The sequence below is a fragment of the Culex pipiens genome, chromosome 3 (genome assembly GCF_016801865.2).
Source record: "Culex pipiens pallens isolate TS chromosome 3, TS_CPP_V2, whole genome shotgun sequence".
Classification (NCBI taxonomy): Eukaryota; Metazoa; Arthropoda; class Insecta; order Diptera; family Culicidae; genus Culex; species Culex pipiens.
Genome location: NC_068939.1, coordinates 330,485 through 347,583, shown reverse-complemented (window position 1 = coordinate 347,583; position 17,099 = coordinate 330,485). Strand labels below are relative to the sequence as shown.

At 40.9% G+C, this 17,099-nt stretch overlaps 3 protein-coding genes and 1 long non-coding RNA gene across 4 annotated transcripts; 1 reads left to right on the top strand and 3 right to left on the bottom strand.

The window, feature by feature from the left end:
• Window positions 1-1,180: 1,180 nt before the first annotated feature.
• Window positions 1,181-1,791, bottom strand: LOC120428695 (perlucin-like protein). The gene is made up of 2 exons (XM_039593765.2): window positions 1,493-1,791; window positions 1,181-1,430 (listed from the first exon to the last, which is right to left on the bottom strand). Exons 1-2 carry the CDS (start codon window positions 1,744-1,746, stop codon window positions 1,217-1,219), a joined length of 468 nt encoding a protein of 155 aa, XP_039449699.1. The 5' UTR covers window positions 1,747-1,791; the 3' UTR covers window positions 1,181-1,216.
• Window positions 1,792-2,149: 358 nt separating this feature from the next.
• On the bottom strand, window positions 2,150-2,757 carry LOC120428694 (perlucin-like protein). The gene is made up of 2 exons (XM_039593763.2): window positions 2,422-2,757; window positions 2,150-2,361 (listed from the first exon to the last, which is right to left on the bottom strand). Exons 1-2 carry the CDS (start codon window positions 2,707-2,709, stop codon window positions 2,209-2,211), a joined length of 441 nt encoding a protein of 146 aa, XP_039449697.1. The 5' UTR covers window positions 2,710-2,757; the 3' UTR covers window positions 2,150-2,208.
• Window positions 2,758-10,598: 7,841 nt separating this feature from the next.
• LOC120428687 (E3 ubiquitin-protein ligase Topors) lies at window positions 10,599-14,522 on the bottom strand. The gene is made up of 5 exons (XM_039593757.2): window positions 13,834-14,522; window positions 13,344-13,765; window positions 13,042-13,281; window positions 11,085-12,978; window positions 10,599-10,923 (listed from the first exon to the last, which is right to left on the bottom strand). Exons 1-4 carry the CDS (start codon window positions 14,116-14,118, stop codon window positions 11,133-11,135), a joined length of 2,793 nt encoding a protein of 930 aa, XP_039449691.1. The 5' UTR covers window positions 14,119-14,522; the 3' UTR covers window positions 10,599-10,923; window positions 11,085-11,132.
• Window positions 14,523-14,939: 417 nt separating this feature from the next.
• LOC120428689 (uncharacterized) lies at window positions 14,940-16,014 on the top strand. Its single transcript, XR_005607158.2, has 2 exons — window positions 14,940-15,484; window positions 15,561-16,014. It is a non-coding gene; the product is annotated as an uncharacterized LOC120428689 (long non-coding RNA).
• Window positions 16,015-17,099: the final 1,085 nt, after the last annotated feature.

Here is a 17,099-nt window from a genome sequence, read left to right as displayed (position 1 = left end):
TGTGCGAAAAGCCCTCACTTCCAGATCCGTAGTTGGCTCGCTCGTCGGACGATTCCCATAAATTATCGATGTTTGTTTTCGTTTCATTTCCTCTGCATCTATTGTTTCTCTTCTCAGCCTCTGGCAATCAGCTACCAGGAAAGACCTGGAACAATACTGTTATCTTTCTCACCTCCAGACACTGGGTCACAATTTGTGTACAAGCTCAGAGAAAATTGCTGCTTTTTTTGTTGTTGGAGAAGAATGCTTGGAGTAAAATTCCGCGGGACCATTTGCAAATTATTGCAATTTCCTTTGTCTGAAATTGATTTCCCCGTCGACAGTTCCCACGGAGAGGTCCTGGCACGTGATTAATCGTTATTTTCAAAACCAAAACTTAATGCTCAAGAATCCCATTACAAAACGATTTAGAAACTCCCCCCGAAATAAAACGCACACACAGCTCTTATTCTGTGCCAGCATGCCATTATAAGCATTTGAACTATACATTTTGCCCGTGGGCTTGAGATTTTGGAGTCATGAGGTTTTTTAAAGCCGCCCAAGCTTTTTTATGTGTGCAATGCATTTCGTTCTGTCTGGCGAATGAAGAAAATGTAAAATTAATTTATGACTATGCTTGAATGGTCGTTCGCAGTCAGGCTTTTTTTCTGAGCTTGCACTCGCTGGGCATCTTTTCGGTCTAAACTCCGTTTTTTTTTGTTTCTGTTTTTTATTACCCTTTCGGAGACTGCAGCGGTGGCGGGAACTGACCTCTTCAAGTTAGCTCACAAAGCAATCGGTTGAACGCCATGCCGGCTCGTTTTATAACTCCACTGACAGCCGTAAATTCGGCACGGGATTGGCGTGAATGAATCATTTTCAATTCACTCGGAAAGGGTTAACATATTAAAGTTAGGACAAATTTGCTTCCAGACAGTCGACACTAAAATGGTTCCAGCGACAATGGAAGAAAGAACCATTACGTACGTGGTACAATAACCGTCGATCAGAAGAACACTTGAAAAACACGGAAACATTGTACCACAGAAGAAACAGCACTTGAGCTGCATCTACAAAACGTCTGTGGTACGTGCAAAGTAAACATTCTCATGACGGAAATGTTCTACAGAAAGCTCGCAACACTTCACATGGATAATTTGACGAGACAGTTTTTATAAAGCAATTTAAAAAAAAAAACAACTTTCGTTTACAAAATCTTCAGCTATTCATTAAATTACTAGCGCATTGTTTCGGTATTTGGTTGTGATTTCCGTGGTATCCTCTCGCAGATATAACTATGTTCCTCTTCGCAGCTCACATCGTCCCACAAAGTAGGATCGTCCTCAAACGATCCAATGTTCATACAATCTTGTCCGTTGGCATTGTTTGGGTTAGCACCGCCCCAGTTGGTGTATGCAGTGATTGGGCTATCGTTGGTTATCCACATCCATCTGAATTTTAATCAGTTATAATTAAATATTTGGTCAATTTATAGTAGTAACAGGTATATTACCGTCCCTCGTGACCAATATCGGTTCCTGCTATCCAGTAAGTGGAATGCTTGGGACCGGTTTGATCGAGCATAATACGAAGCTGGCTATTATCTGCCGATGAAGTGACTTTTGCTAGTTCAAGTCCATAAAATTGACACCCACGCCAGGCTTCGAAAAATGGTACCTTTTCCGTGATAACTACATACTTGTTTGGGAGTGCAGCGCGGCAAATAACAAGCGTATGGAGAACAAGTAGCAGTATAAAAAAGTTCATCTTAATGGTACTGACAAAGAACACTTACTAGGGCTTTTCGTCTAACTAAAATTTGTTCAATGAGGTATAAACTGTACGGCGAGCGAAATCGGTCTAAGCCGGCTTGAAGCGTGTAAAATCTATTTTCAAACAATAAAATTTATTCATTCCATCAACAAAAATGTTAGTTATAAAACTCGGAATACAGAGCAGTTTTCTGATAAGTGCCATTGAAAGAAGGGAATTCAAAAGTTAATAAATTTTGATCATGACTGTTCCTCAGAAATTTTAGTAAAGCGTTTCATTTTCATTTCATTTATTGGATTGTTTTGGCAAAAAAATCAGTGCAGTAAATAATTTAAGCTGAGACATGGGGTGCCTTTCTTGAGCAGGAAAAGAAAAACAGTTACAAAGTAACCTTCAGAAGTAAAGCATTTAAAACATATATTTTTCCTACATTTTTAAAAGTTGCCAAATTAAAATTTACTCGTCATTTTTTTCGCAGATGTATTTATGCTTATCTGTACATTGTACATCATCCCACATGGTAGGATCATTTGCATTGCTTCCAACTATCATGCAGTCCTGATTGTTGCTGTTATCCGGATTTCCAAAAGCCCAGTTTGAGAAAATAACCTGCAATAAAAAGTGATTGATTTCTGGTTTACTCTTCAATTGACAAACACCAAAAATTACTAGCGGAGAATTGTTCGTGATCCAAATCCAGCGTCCCTCCCAACCCAAATCGGTACCGGCTAGCCAAAAAGTTGACGCACTGTGCTCAGGCTGTACCACCAAATTTCGCAAGAGTTCGTTTTCTGCTTTCGTCCGCACAGATGCCAATTGTAGTCCAAAGAATTGACACGCTCGCCAGGCTTCCAGAAAGGTTTTCTTCTCGGTCATCGCTACGTATTTGCCCTTCGAGCTGCAAGCGACTAAATTTACTACAGCTAAAACCATCAAAATCTTGAAAACGAACTGCATTACTGCCGTACAAACTGCCAACACGACGCTGGAGAAGCGAATTCGTTTCTATCACGCGGTCTTTTATGCATGTTTGGTTTTTAGGAAGCAAATCGAATCAATTACTGCACGGGGCAGAACCTGCACCAGAAGTTATTACAGTTTAATTTGTTTAACAGTCCAGACTCGCTTATAGGAATACTCGGGAAAATGTGTCTTTGAATAAGCAAACTACGAAATAGTATTTTTTGCAACAAGTTGCCAAAAAGAGAATTTTTCACCACAAGTCGTACCTTTATCCAACAATGTTCACCGAATTGGATAAATACGACGAGTGTTTAAAAATATCAAGTTTTGCAACGAGATGCAAACAACACCATATTAATGGAATTTGAAGGATTTTTTTTTTAATTTTTAAGTCTATTATATTGTTTTGATTTTTTTTTATTTTTAATTTGAAATCTCAACCTCGCTCAGCGTTTTTAAAAATTAAAAAAAAATAAAAAAGCCTTGGGATTAAACTTTTGGAAATTACTTGCATCGAATCGAACCTCGGATAATCGAAACACCAAATAATCTAGGCTTCATACGATCGAGCCGGGACTGTATCCAAAAATGTTTTAAATGATTACATTAAATGCACGTCCCATAAGGGTTCCCAGAATATGGGACTATTTCTCAAAACCTCGCTCCACAAGCTGAATATTGTTCCTTGAGCTATTTTAGGACTCTGTGCCAAATATGAGCAAAATCGGTCAACATTTACCCATTGATACTCAAAGGTGAAGTTTGTATGGGAAAAATCGAAAAAAAATGTATGGAAAACCCATTTTTCTTACGGTTTGGTGCACTACTTCCATAAAAATATTCCTAAAAGTGAGATTCACATTTGATGTTCTACAACTTTCTAGAACTTACCAAAACTGTAAAACTCGATCCTGAAAAGTTATTAGCGATTTAAAAAAGTCATTTTTGTATGAAAAAATGTTTTTCCATCAATGGGTTAATCTCAATCAATTTCGCTCAAAATTTGCACAGATGCTTAAAATAACCAAAAAACCCGTTTTCCGCTTGTGGAGCAGGGGGTCATTTTTACTGGGCACCCTTACGCCCCATGTTAGTAAGAAAAAAAAATGGATCTGTTGTAGGAAGTTGGTAGCTATGAAAATGCTACAAATCAATCAGAGCAAAACAAACACCCTACACGTAGGAAAGTAAAAATAGTGCAAGTCTACAGTGCTAGGAGATAACACGTTTCACACCGCAAAACAGAACAATAAGAAGAAATAAAGAGGTTGATGCTCATAAAATTTCATTGTTTTTATCCGAACTCATTAAATTTACAATCGCTTTTAATTATGCCAGCTGATCATGGATTCTTTGGACATGGGTGCGTTTGCATCACATGTGCGAATGCATGCATGAACTGAACGTAAGACGAGCGCACGGTTGCATTTAGTTGGATAGGAAGTGGCGGGATCACAAGACCGCTAACTACCCATTTAGAATTATGGGTTAGACACAGCTGATTGGCTGCACGGCCATATCCGGTTCATACAAACACGGGCAATCCTCTATTTACGAGAGTTTATCGTCGTCAGAGACCATCTTCGATGCAATAAATATCCTACAATGTTGCATCCTATTTAAATGATTGTTTGATGTTCAGGCATTTGCTTTTTTTATATTTAAATGGTATCTGCAATAGTAGATTTCAAATTACGAGCTTCCGTTGTTGAAAGAATATCAAGTTTTTAGTTAAATTTCTCACTAAAAAATCAAGTTATAATTGCATCAAATAAATCATTACGTTTTCCCTCAAAACTAGTACCAATCACTCATAGTAGTTAAACTTTCAGGATAAAAAACCTCAAACCAACGACAGCGAGTGCGAGTGGGTGCAAAACGCTCCAAAGACGCGCTTATGTAACTTATGTTTTGCTTCGACGGCGGTCGCTCAAGAAGTGCACTTCAGCATCTTATAGGAGAACCACTCCTGTTGATTGAGTCGTGTCTATGCTCTCCTCGGCTCAGCTGAGTACACTTTTTCCAATGTGACTGCGGCGAGCTGCGGTTAGTTAGATGGTGGGTGATATTGTGTGCCCTCCAAAGAGTCGCAAGGGGGTGGGTTCCTTTCAGTAAATAACGCTGCGAGATTGTTTCAGAGATTCAAGTCGATGACTTTTGCCTGATGGGGACTAGCATTTTGCGTTGAGTAGCTTAAAGGTGTCTCCGCAACAATCAATGCTCTCTCCTTGAAAGTGTCGAAAAGAAAACACATTTTGACTCGAAACTATGACCTTTCAAATGTACATGAGTTATTGGACTGTTTTCAAACTGAAATACATTGCATCACGCACAATAATCTATGACTGAAATCACATCCAGCATTTACTTTTATCTGTAGCAAGAACAAACACACTAGGCAGGTAGATTCAGTGAAATGATATCTCCATCCGAGAAGGCCTCACAAGTAGTACGAACGAACGGTGGTCAAGTCAGCCGCCTAGGCCAACTCGGATATCTTGAGCAATTTATACTCGTCGTTTAAGTCGAACCCATTTTTTTCGCCACGCCTCTCCCAGCTGACCCCGGTCGATTCCACCCTGAACCTAACCCTGACCGCCACGCAGCCGATGCATTCCACACTAAACATGTGACGAAGGCGCAGCGAATCTGATAACCATCGTGAAATTCGCGTTCTTCTTCTCCCATTGCATTCGATACATGGAAAGCGTCTAAACGTAATGAAAATGAAACGATCGCAATAAACAACGATTCAATTTATGATGACTGTTTTCCTGAGTAATGAGTTCTACTGGACTCTTCTGACAGGTCCATAATGATCGCAGCATGCAGCGGAGAGACAGGGGTCCGTTCTGCAAGCAAAATCAAGCAACATCCCACCACAAGCGCTACGTAATTTGTGGATGGCACCTTAAACAATCCAATCGCTGACGACGGATCATTTTTACCCGGTCGTCCAAGTCTCTGCTTGGAATCGATGCCGTGATTAGCCATAAGTGAACCCCTCGGTGGGCCACACATTTACCACCTACTGCGAAACGGCTACCACATAAACCAAGTAAGCTTTGCATACTTTGCATCTAAAATCCACAAAAAGAAATGAAAAAATAAAGCAAAGCTTACTACGAGGTGGTGAACCAAACCACAAAACCAACAGAACCCTACGATCGACGACAGAGTCTGGGCGCTGGATGCACACCGAGATCAAAGATACCCGGGGCAATAATTCTTTTGCACATTTCAGCCAAGGATTGCTGGCATGGCAGCTTAAATTAATTTAACACGTTCTTGCAGTGACTCATTTGCATTGTTTCGTTTGACCAATGCGTCCACTGGGCGATAGGTGAAGGAACCTGACACGAATGACTTACATTCTAACGCGAGGCTTGAAACTATGTTTGTATAGAATCACTCAAATATGAAATTAGTTGTTTCTGGTCTAAAGTTTTGATCGAATTTTCATTGACTAAAACAGTTTTATGACTTGACAAGAAAATGGTAATACAGTATGAGAGATTACTTGCGAAAGCAATCGAGTTAACTGTCTTGAATGCTAAAAAATGTGCTTCTATGCAAATTAACGTTAGAAAAAGCATGTGATGAAAAATTTACTCAGGCAATCTTGGTGTTTGGTCACCGAGCACAGTAGCAATCATCAATCACTACTCGTTTCCTGTCGAACCCGACAACGGGGTTTCGTTCTTTTGATGCCGCACACCGGGCAACTCCCAGCTGGTATCGCAACGTAATTTGTATTCCATCAGTGATTCTCATTCCAGCATTTCTGCTTAATTCATCAGCCAGGGTATGTATTTGGTACTGTCGAGTGGTGTTTCGGTTTATGAACAGGTATTTGACAACTAGTTTCCGAGGAAATATTGACTAGTTATAGTTGTAATATTATAATTCGATATAGACTGTAGCAGAACAATTTTCACCTTTTATCACAAATGTAGAGTTCTTGAAATATATTTTTAATGATTTGAATTTTTCAATGTTTTGATGACGAAAAATGGCATATTTTGTACAGCAACAAATTTCAATCGAATAGAACGTTATAATTTTGTTTATATAGTGTGTACCATTTTTGAGTAACAGAAAATTCCAGGTTGACAATAAAATACTTTTTTGCAATTCCGTCGTGAAACTACCTACTTTTCCTATCATTCTTGAACGACGAAATAGCCTACTTTTCTGTACCAAAAATAACAGAATCGAATAGCAACACCTTTCAAAATAAATGCTGAAAAGTTCTACTTTTCAGCACTCAAATGGGTGCTGAAAAGTTAAACTTTTCAGCACTTGTTTCGAAAAGTAACACTTTTCAACATTTTTTTGATTTAAACGATTTATTGACAAAATACATGAAAATTTGACATAAAATTTCACTCAGTGTGTGTTTTTTGGAATTGCAAAAAATGTTGTATGGAACTCGTTGCAAAACTTGATTTTTTCAGCACTCTTCGTATTTATCAAACTCGGTGAACCTCGTTGGATAAATGTACGACTCGTGCTGAAAAAAATCTTCTTTTTGCAACTTGTTGCATAAACTACTATCTCGCCATCTCTTCGATTTACTGTAATGTTACCTTTTTAACAAATTTTCGAAATTCTATTGAAATAAGAACAAAAGATTTAATAAGGCTCATTTTGTCATTAAATGATAGTGTCTTGTACAAGGATAAAGATTCACTATCGATTTTTTACCGAAATTTAAGTTTTTGGCTTATCCTAGACGGGTTTATGTCAAATTATCGCAGTAAAACCAATGCATGCAGATTGTAGGAAATTTTACCATGAGCATTTTTTGTAAGAGAAAATGCAATTTCGACACATTGATTTTGTCAATTAGAGTTTCAGTGAGGAAAAAAAAAGAAAATTATCAAAATTTCTCAGAATCCACAAGCAAGGCCTACTAATTGTTCTACGTTGCAAGCACATCTCTTACAGGCCAGAATATGCTTTCTTATAGTAATTTTGGGGCCGAATCTAGTATCTAATTCCACGAAAACAGTGAAGATTTGGAGCTGCGCCCGCTTGGAATATTATTTGCGATTTTTAGCAGCTATTTAAATTACTAGCAAGTTCGATCATAACTCGGATTTAAGTTTTCGATTTTCGAAAATTTATTCAAAAAAGCTACTTTTTCAGTCAATTGAAACGGAAGTGCGAGAAAGTATTTATTATTTTTTCTTTTCTAAAAAAATATTTATATCATTATTAATAATATTGCTGCGTCTTTTTTGATATAGTCCAGACACGATTATCCGAATTTTGATTATCCAACAGTTTGTATGGCACTTCTAAGATTTGTATGGGTATTCTAGATGCTCATTAAAAAAATGATTAATGATAATATTCGCAATTCGCAATTTTCAGTGTAAGAACGGGCCTTGACCGATCTTATGCACCAGGTTCCCGACGAACACGCACTGCCCTTACACCTACATCTCACCCTTGCTCTGAGTCAGTACGAGCAACACGCTAGAACACGCTTTGAGTGTTCGTGCCAGGCATGCACACCTTCTTTTCCGGTTACGCATTTTAACTCGGCCGGGGGTGGTACATTACGTAGGGTTTGATGTAAGTATAAGCGCCTAACCATTTATAGTGTGCCTATCAACTTTCATTAAAGCAAAAACTGTTTTATTTATAGTTTGAATTCAAAAACTAGTTGTTATTTTACTGTGTATTGTTTTCTCCTGAAATCTTCCCTATTGTAGAGTCGTGTTTATACGTTGCTATTTCTTTTGTCGCGGTGTTTTGTTACAATTTTTGGTCCTAAGCATTTTATAAAAGTTTTTCAAAAGTACAATAGTAATATTTGTGTTAAATTGAGTAAGGGCTCAAACCTCACTTGTTAGAAGAAAAGGGTGAAGATTGAAAACAATGGACAGTGATAGAAATATACTATTTGAAGAATCAATAGTAAAAGAAAGATAGTAATTTATGAAGTAGATAAACAAAAAATAACATTTGTTAATAAATAGAGGTAACAAACAAGCTTAGATTGTGTTAAGTGCAATTTATAGGGCAGATGAAAAACAGATAAATAAAGACAAACAAAATTGACATCGCTGCCAAATTAAGAGAAAACTGACAGTTTGTTACAGCAGCATCAATTAATAAATAGAGTTGAGCGTTGAGAAATAAGAGAATCATGAAAGTAAAATCGAAAACAAGTGAACGATAATAAACAGAAGGCGTGTTAGAGAATCAGTGAAACAAAATAAACAGAATATAGATGGTAGATAAAATGGAAAGAAGAGAAACCCCGTTGTGCGATGTTTCAGGTACATCCACAGCAGTTGACTCAACATACTGCGAATCAAAACAATACCGTCTACAATCACAAATTACTTCCCTTTCCCACATTGTCGCGCCCCTTTCTTTTAGCCGTCTCGACTTTGACTTTGGTCAAAGGTTTACGATCCGTTTCCACAGGCCACCAGCTAGGTCATCATGAAAACCAAGCCAACGTGGAGGTAAGAAAATAGGACACTTGCAAGAAACCAGAGCTATACTGTCTTGATCAAGTATGATCTAACAGGACTACGGACGTAGTCAGTGACGCTCCTTCCAGGGTGTTCCTCGCCTGAGCGTCAACTGAAGAGGTATCATCAGCATCATTCGCACTTGGCCTGCATGATTAATGATAATAGGAACATAATTTAAGAAGTGAGCACCTTGAATACCCATACAAATTCAAAATTAGGATAATCGAGTCTGGCTGGACTGTATAAAAAAACGCAGCAATATTATTAATATTAATAAAAATACTAATATTTTATTGAAACTATTATTATTTTGATTTTTTTTTATTGTAGCATGACTGTTACAAAGTATAAAGCAAATAAAAAAGCTTTAAATTTGATATTCATTTTGTTTTCCAAAAATAAAAATAAACCGGAAAAATGGAAAATCTGTAGAATTTGGAAAGCACAGTATAATGTGTGCTACATTTCTTCTGAAGAAATTTAAGTGAGGGAACGACAGCTTTAAAAATATATTTAAAATATATTGCAAATTTGTTTCAGTTTTTTTTATTATTCTTATTTTTTACGCTCACAGTACTGCCTTTGTTTTTTTTCCTAATTTTTGATTAATTATTAACTTGACACTTGATTAATATTCCCTTTATTTGTAAGTAAAATGTTGTGAATTTCCGCAAACAACTGCTTCAGTTTGTTGCACTCTAGCCCGCTGAAGCAAGCACCAAAAAATATCGACACGTAAAGCTTCACCTCTCGAAATAAAATTTCGCGCACCGCCGACCGCGACCGACGCTCCGGCCATCGAATTTAATTTCTAGCCTCGGTCAATTGCTATTTTGAAGTCCCATCTACTTCCTTATCGGCAGGCCACAATCTATGCTTCCACAGTTGGGTCGTTTCGCCGCTAAAGTTCCTTTTCGGCGAATGGGGTTTTCGTTGACACTAATTGGCACTATTTGTCTTGACTTGTGCAGCATTTTGATTGGTGTTCCGCATCCGGCAGTCCGCAAACACTTCCACACACGCGCACAATAGGTACATTATCGAACCAGGTAGTTCCTTGACCAGCCAGTGGAGCACAGCAAAGGAATGTTATCATACTACCAAGAACAATAGTAAACAAAGCATTTTTTTTTTTTTGCTTTCTCGAAATAAGAAGTGGTTTATTAAAAGTGGGTTTTCTAAGATTTGTCATTTCATAATAACTTTCTTACATAATCTTCATCGAGAAGCTTCCTAGGATTTCACGAGTTTTACTTACCTCTGTAGCATTCCCTCGCAATATTTCTACTTATTCTGTTACTGCGCCGTGCCGATGACAACTATTGGGCGTACACGCACAGCCAACGAACAGGGAATTTTACAAATACAGTTAGAAAAAAATGGAGATTTCCATTAGTTATCTTTTCACATATTCTTAGCTACTTCAAATTTATACAATATTTTATGCAGCGTCGCCTTAGCTGAGCAGCAATTCTTCTGTTTATGCTATGTTTATCGATACAGAAAAAATAAACGGATTTAAAAAAAAACTCAACTGACGGCTTGAAGCGCTGAGATTGATTCAAAATTGCGTTCGTTGAATGACTTTTTAAAGTAGTTTTCGCTGCCAAACCCTTATCATTGATTGTTTCGTGGTGATGCTGGAAGTAATCGGTGTTGCGGCAAATCTTCACCAAAATTTACAGAGTTTGAATATTTCCATCGGAAAACGCTGATGAAAGGAAGAAGAAGAACATTTTTATTTTGTCCAAACTTTTGAGAATTTGGTTTTAATTTTTTTAAGCAATATTTGAATAAATAATAAATTATTTTTTTATAACGCTTTTTGTATAGAGAAAATATACAATAAATATACAGAGCGTGATTACTTACCAAACGAATCCATCACCAGTCAGCAAAGTCAATGGTCCGGAGTAAATCTCAAAGTTCCACCTCGGCGCCGACGGCGATGGCTTGCGAGACGGAAACGTCCTCTTCCGGGAACGCATCGCCCTCTCGGGCCGGGCCGGTCTCGGCTGAACACAACGGACTGCTGCTGGAAGTGTCCGCGTGGCTTGAGGTGTTTGGCGTCGATGCCGAGTGACTGGAACTGGTTGACGACGTGTTTTGCTTGTCCTCATGTTGCTGAACGGCGGCCCGTATCAGAGAAGCGATCGTACATTGGCCCTCGCTGTCTGAGGAATTGTTTTCGGAAATTGAGGCAGAAGACGGAATCAGTTCGTGGCCTGGCGCGGCTGGCGGCATTTGCTTTTGCTCATCGCAGCTCGAGTCCGTGCTGGTGATCAACTCCGAACAGATGGGAGCCTTGCGACGTTTCTTGAACGAAGAGCGCCGCGTGGATGGGGTGCCGCCGCTGGGTCTTACAATGGCGCTCCGCAGCTTCCTCTTTTTCGAACAGCTTGGTGATGCTTTGGGTGATGTGTTGCTGGTACTTCCACTGGGCACGGCTTCTACCGAAGGAACAGACGTGGCGGAAACTGAAGTGCCCTTGCCACTTTCCGACGAACTTTTCGCCGTTTTGGACCGCTTTCTATTTCGTTTAGTAGAAGAATGCTTTCTGGTTTTCACCTTTGATCGTTTCTTCGTGCTCCCGCTTCGACGTTTTGAAGACTTGCGCGAACTGGACAGCTGCGAGCGGTTCGACTTTTTCTTGAGAATCTTTTTCGGTGGTTTGATAGCGTGGAAATCGTCATCGGCGCTATCATCATCAGAACTAGAGCTCATCGAAGAGCTTAGACTACTGCTTTTGCTACTCTCAGAGTCAGACGTAGAGCTTTGGTCAGTTAAGTCATCGCTGCTGCCGGTGGATGAAGCCCGTGATCTACGTTGTTTCGTGGTCTTTCGTTTACGTTGGTTTATCGCTGGGTGGCCACGAATGTTGAACTTTACCTCATCGTGACTAGAAGAGTCGGACTCGCTGTGGAGGCTCACTTCTTTGCTTTTCTCCGACTCACTTGCTTCGTAGATACTTTTGAAGCCGATTCCGTTGACGAAGCGATTTAGCTTGGGTTTGGCATAGTACTTTTTCATACAGCCACCACCACTTCCGGACGATGTCGAAGCGCCGTTGTTGTACTCGGACACCGAAGCACTCGTTTCCAGTTTGGGAATGCCATTTTGATCCAAAGCAACGTCCGCTACGGCTGTAGCGTTCAGAAACTGTTCCAAAATGGCAGCATTATCAACGGGTCGGGAATCTTCCGTTGTATTGTTATCATCGTTAACAAATACCACATCGCTGTCGCTTTCCGACTCCAGGCTCACCATTTCCGGAGTGCGCAAGTGTGGAGGTTTCAGCGCTCCAACAATCCGACAATCGTCGCTATCATCCGATGAAAGCGAAATGTTTGCTCCATCTTCCAGTCGACTTGTTTGCGACGCTAGCGAGGTGAGTGGGTGCATACGAGTAAGATCGGCAAAGCTGGCACTGCTGCTAGCACCTGCCACGGGACCACCGGTTTGTGTGCCGGAAGTAGAAACCGATACGATCCCACTAACTCCAGCTCCGCCGAAGGAACCGGTCATAATCACAGTCTGGTCAGACGAACGCGTTTCGATGGTAAACTGGGTTCTTCCTCTTCTACCTGCAGATTCGCCGAGCGCAGTTGCCATTCCTGATGTACCGGGAATTGGTTCCACCACTCGGACCACGTCATCTTCACCTTCTGACCCAGACAATCCCGATCCGGACGAAGATGAGGACGATGACGAAAGCACAACCACATTGTTGTTGTAATAGGGATCATACTGAACGCATCGATCATAGCTAGAAAAAGAAAATGTCCATTAAAATACATTTCAACAAGCAATAAATTCCAGCTCAACATACCCAATCATGTCAAACGGTGAGCGAGCAAAATTCAGTAACTCATGAACAAAATGTACGGTCCGAGCGCGACCCCAGTACGACACCCTCTCACGGAACGACGGCGACGTGATATCGTGGCTCATTAGCAAGTTGGGAAAATCTTCCAAAATGAGCGTCACCTGGGACGGGTTGCCACGGCACAGGGCAATCAGCTCCCGATTGATCCACGGCATCAGGCGATGAATTTGAGCTGGGTTTTCTCTAAAAAAAGATATGGATAAACAATTAGACTTTGTTCATCCAATGCAATTTACCGTTCTTACCTGTAGAAAGAAGCACTACACTCTCGGAGCCTTCCGTTGACGTCCGCCAGCGGCCTCGCGTGCAGTTTTCTGTGGTAAATGTAACGTCTCCACTCGGGTCCGTTCTGTCTGGAAGGAATGGTGTCGTCGGGGAATTCCCGACTGAACCGTTGCACGTCGCCAGATTGGTGCAGGAACAACTGCTGGAGACGCTGAAGCTGCTGGAGGTTGGGTTGCACCCGGAGTGTTGCACTGTACGTGAAACGGGGCGGCTGGGACAGGGTAAAGTCCAGCCTGTGGTAAACCTGTGGCGGTCCGCCAGATCCTGTAGCAGCAGATCCCGAAGCAGGGGGTGTGGTAGGTGGAAAGATAATGTGCTCCGTTTTCTGGTCGTAAATAATAGACCGAAACACCTGCTTGCACAGTGGACATTCCGCTTTGATCTGAAAATTAAACAAGAGTTTTTTTTTATTTCACCAGATCCAGATACTAATCATTTCTACTCTGTTACCTTGCTCCACTCGAGCAGACAACGGTAGCAAAACTGGTGGCGACAGGAATCTGTGTAGCACTTTTGACGGCACTTGCCCAGACAGATGGCACATTTGGGCGGAGGTGAGCTGCGGCCACTCTCCGTTGTGCCTTCGTCCGCCTCTCCGGTGCAATTGTCCACTTCCTCCGCCGACGAGGAACTGTCCAGCATGTCCAGCAGCGAACTTGACGGCGGAGTGTTTGAAAGCAAAATTTCCGAAGAACCAGGCGTCGGAGGACAATCGATAACCTGCACCTCTTCCATTGTTCTTTGTTTGAAACGTCACCCAACTCTCACAAAACTACTAGAGGTCCAATTTATTTGCCTTGAACAATTTCACAACCGGAGAAAATTCAATTCGGTAACTTCTAAACTCGTAAAAATCCGACTGCCTCTTTTTTTACGCCATTACAATTCATTGAAAAACTTTCCACTGCTCTTCATCGCGACTCATTTTCGTGCACGCCAAATACGACCAAATCTGGTCCGATCGGTGACTACACCATCAGAGACCGATTAAACGGTATCCCTGGTATATTTCCGACACTTGTATTGATCTCGCGGGTGCAGGAATCACGGCAAAATCCTTTGATTAAAATCTGACCAAAATTCTCTCGCGATTTTCTTCAATAACTGATGGCTACAAGACGTCGACTTTTGATGGCTCCTTCTCTGTCATGGTTGTAATGTTAAGGTTAGAGTAAGTTTGTCAAACTGTTTACAGAATAATTTTTCACTTTTAATACGCGAATGTTTGCACTTATGTTGACAATATATTATTGTAATTTTGTTTTGAACCAAACTACAAGTAAATTTTTAAATAATCCACACTTAAAACATTGTTAATCAAAGCTGAAATATTTAAGTCATCTACCTTACAGTGGGTTGGTCTCGTACATGACCGTATCAAAACACTGATCGTACACCCATACCATAACAACAGCGATAGTGTGCGTGATAATTAAATTTGTTTGAAGTTTGACAGCTCTGTCATAATATTTCGAAGCAAGGTGGTTTGTTTGGCAAGGTGTATTTGCTTTTTTTTACGGTGGTAAAAATATGAATTATTCAAAAACGATTTCAAGCAAAACATTGTAAAACGTCCAATCACATTTTTCAAAACATTGAGAAAAACGAGGATGAAATCTGCGGTTAGTTTTTCAATTCCTATTTCGAACATAATTTGCCAATTCTGATTATTAATCAAATAAAAAGCATAAAACTAGATGTGTTATGCTTCCCCATCTTCAATTTTATGCAAAAATGTGTTTTTCCCGGGAAAAGTAATGAAAAAAATACATTGGCCTGAAAAAAAGTTATCAACATGCCGGATCGGATTTAGCCCTTTGCGATTTACAGCCTTTGTAAACATTTGCGTGTTTCATTTTCCATGTGGGTCCTATGGCAAACGTCCAAACACGATGGCAGGCTTTGTTTTTGTTGTTATTTTGTTTTTTGGCCTCGCAGGCCAAACCAAAACAAATTGTTCTTTCGTGTTGGGCCTTTCGTGTTTCGTGTTGGGCCTTTGTAATCAACAATATTTTTTCGCTCGTTTTTGTAAATTTTACAGTTAATGTCGCGTTTTTCATACATTGTCTGTTACACATCGAGTTTTCCTGCATTTCAAAAGGTAAGTTCAATATTTTAGCACAGTTTTCTGTGTGGTATTAGTGATTTAAAGTACATAATAAAGTTCTGTTTTACAGGAAAATGCTGGATACTTGGATGGCTAAAAAGCCCACAAACTCAGACGATTTTGACCGGAAGGTGCTCCAGACATGCTCGGAACTAGGGTGAGGACAACACGGTGTTGCTAACACCCAGAGTGGCCTTCTTAGAGGAAACAGCTTAAAGCATCTGTGGAAGGAATATCGTACGATTTCGATGGAGGCGTAGGAACCAAGCTACCAACATAAATGCTGCCAAATTGCATGGCCATCTCCGCCGAATCTTTATGTTACCTACGGGTCGATGGCACCGACGACTTGACCGGCCACCACCCGAGAGGGAGGGGGGATCTTTCTGTGCGAAAGTTCTTATCAACGGGTACATTCATCGGAACGAGATAGCGACACGGAATAGCAAACAGGAGAAATGGACTAACAGTGTCTTCAAGTGATGGTTTTATCCGTTTTATCTAATAAATTTATGTAAATTTTATGTTTTTTCGTTTATGTTTGTTTTCAAAACCAGACAATTACTGGAATCATAATGACGCACGTCTTGATGGTGTAGGAATTGGCCAGAAATACTAGGGAATTTTTATTTTGATTAAATCTCTGATAGTGGAAGAGTTCATTCGTTGATTCGAGACGTCGCGGATGGTGTTGGAACGAGGTTGGCGGTTGCTGACCTGTACCGAAGCTTGTATCGGCCACCGCTGCTTACGGTAGCAGATTCTCCTCGAATGCTGCCTTTATCGGTTCTTCGCCAACAGCCTCCTACTACTCGTCGGAGCAGTCACAGCACCCTGGGTTTACGATCGCGCTCGAGGCCAGCATACTCTTGTTTCGAACTCTAACGCATCCGCCGCTCCGGATCCGGCGATGTTCCGGCGACGTAGTGTTGGCGCTCGTGTCGTCGGCCTCGCTCATGTGGCCACTACCGTAATCGTCATCAGCACTTGACACCGTTCGGGTTGTAACGGGCGTCGTCGGTTGGGCTGATTCCTGGCGTAGCCGTTGGCGGGGGTAGATTCACCTGGTGCACGTCGTTGCTGCCGAAGCGGGCCGTATAGTTGACGTGCGGCCGCAGGTTTTCCTTCGTGAAAGAAATGAAGAAGTAGGGACAGTCAGGATTGTGGTGCTGCTGGGTTTTGGGATCTAAAGACAAATATTGTATTGGAATCTGCACTTTCAAAATTGTCCACTCACCCAATCCCAGCTATTCCGCACACCTCCCCCGCTACTACCACCCGGTGGACGAAGCCGAGATGAAATGGAACGCACCATGCCATCCAGCCAGCGCTGGCAGGACTTTCAAGCGGGCGCGCGAACTGTTCGGAATTCCGGTGTTCACGTTGATTAGCTTGATTAGGTCGTCCTTGTCAACGCAGCCGGAAGTAGTATGTGTCCCGTGGCCTCGCACTGCATTGCTACTCCGTTCAGTCCCGGCAGCTGGATGTTTCGTACAAATTTAAAACAAAGGGCCATTCTTTGTTTCGGTGTTTGTTTTGAAACACATTGTTTTTGTCCCTGGGTCAAACACGATTCCAAACCAAAACAACCCAGTTTCCACAATGGCCC

Coding starts and splice junctions, on each gene's coding strand:
- LOC120428695 (XM_039593765.2), bottom strand. CDS start 1,746: ATGAACTTTTTTATACTGCTACTTGTTCTCCATACGCTTGTTATTTGC. Junction 1,431..1,492: donor GATATTGGTCACGAGGGACG/GTAATATACCTG, acceptor ATTAAAATTCAG/ATGGATGTGGATAACCAACG.
- LOC120428687 (XM_039593757.2), bottom strand. CDS start 14,118: ATGGAAGAGGTGCAGGTTATCGATTGTCCTCCGACGCCTGGTTCTTCG. Junction 13,282..13,343: donor TGTAGTGCTTCTTTCTACAG/GTAAGAACGGTA, acceptor ATCTTTTTTTAG/AGAAAACCCAGCTCAAATTC. Junction 12,979..13,041: donor TCACCGTTTGACATGATTGG/GTATGTTGAGCT, acceptor TTCTTTTTCTAG/CTATGATCGATGCGTTCAGT.
- LOC120428694 (XM_039593763.2), bottom strand. CDS start 2,709: ATGCAGTTCGTTTTCAAGATTTTGATGGTTTTAGCTGTAGTAAATTTA. Junction 2,362..2,421: donor TCACGAACAATTCTCCGCTA/GTAATTTTTGGT, acceptor TTTTTATTGCAG/GTTATTTTCTCAAACTGGGC.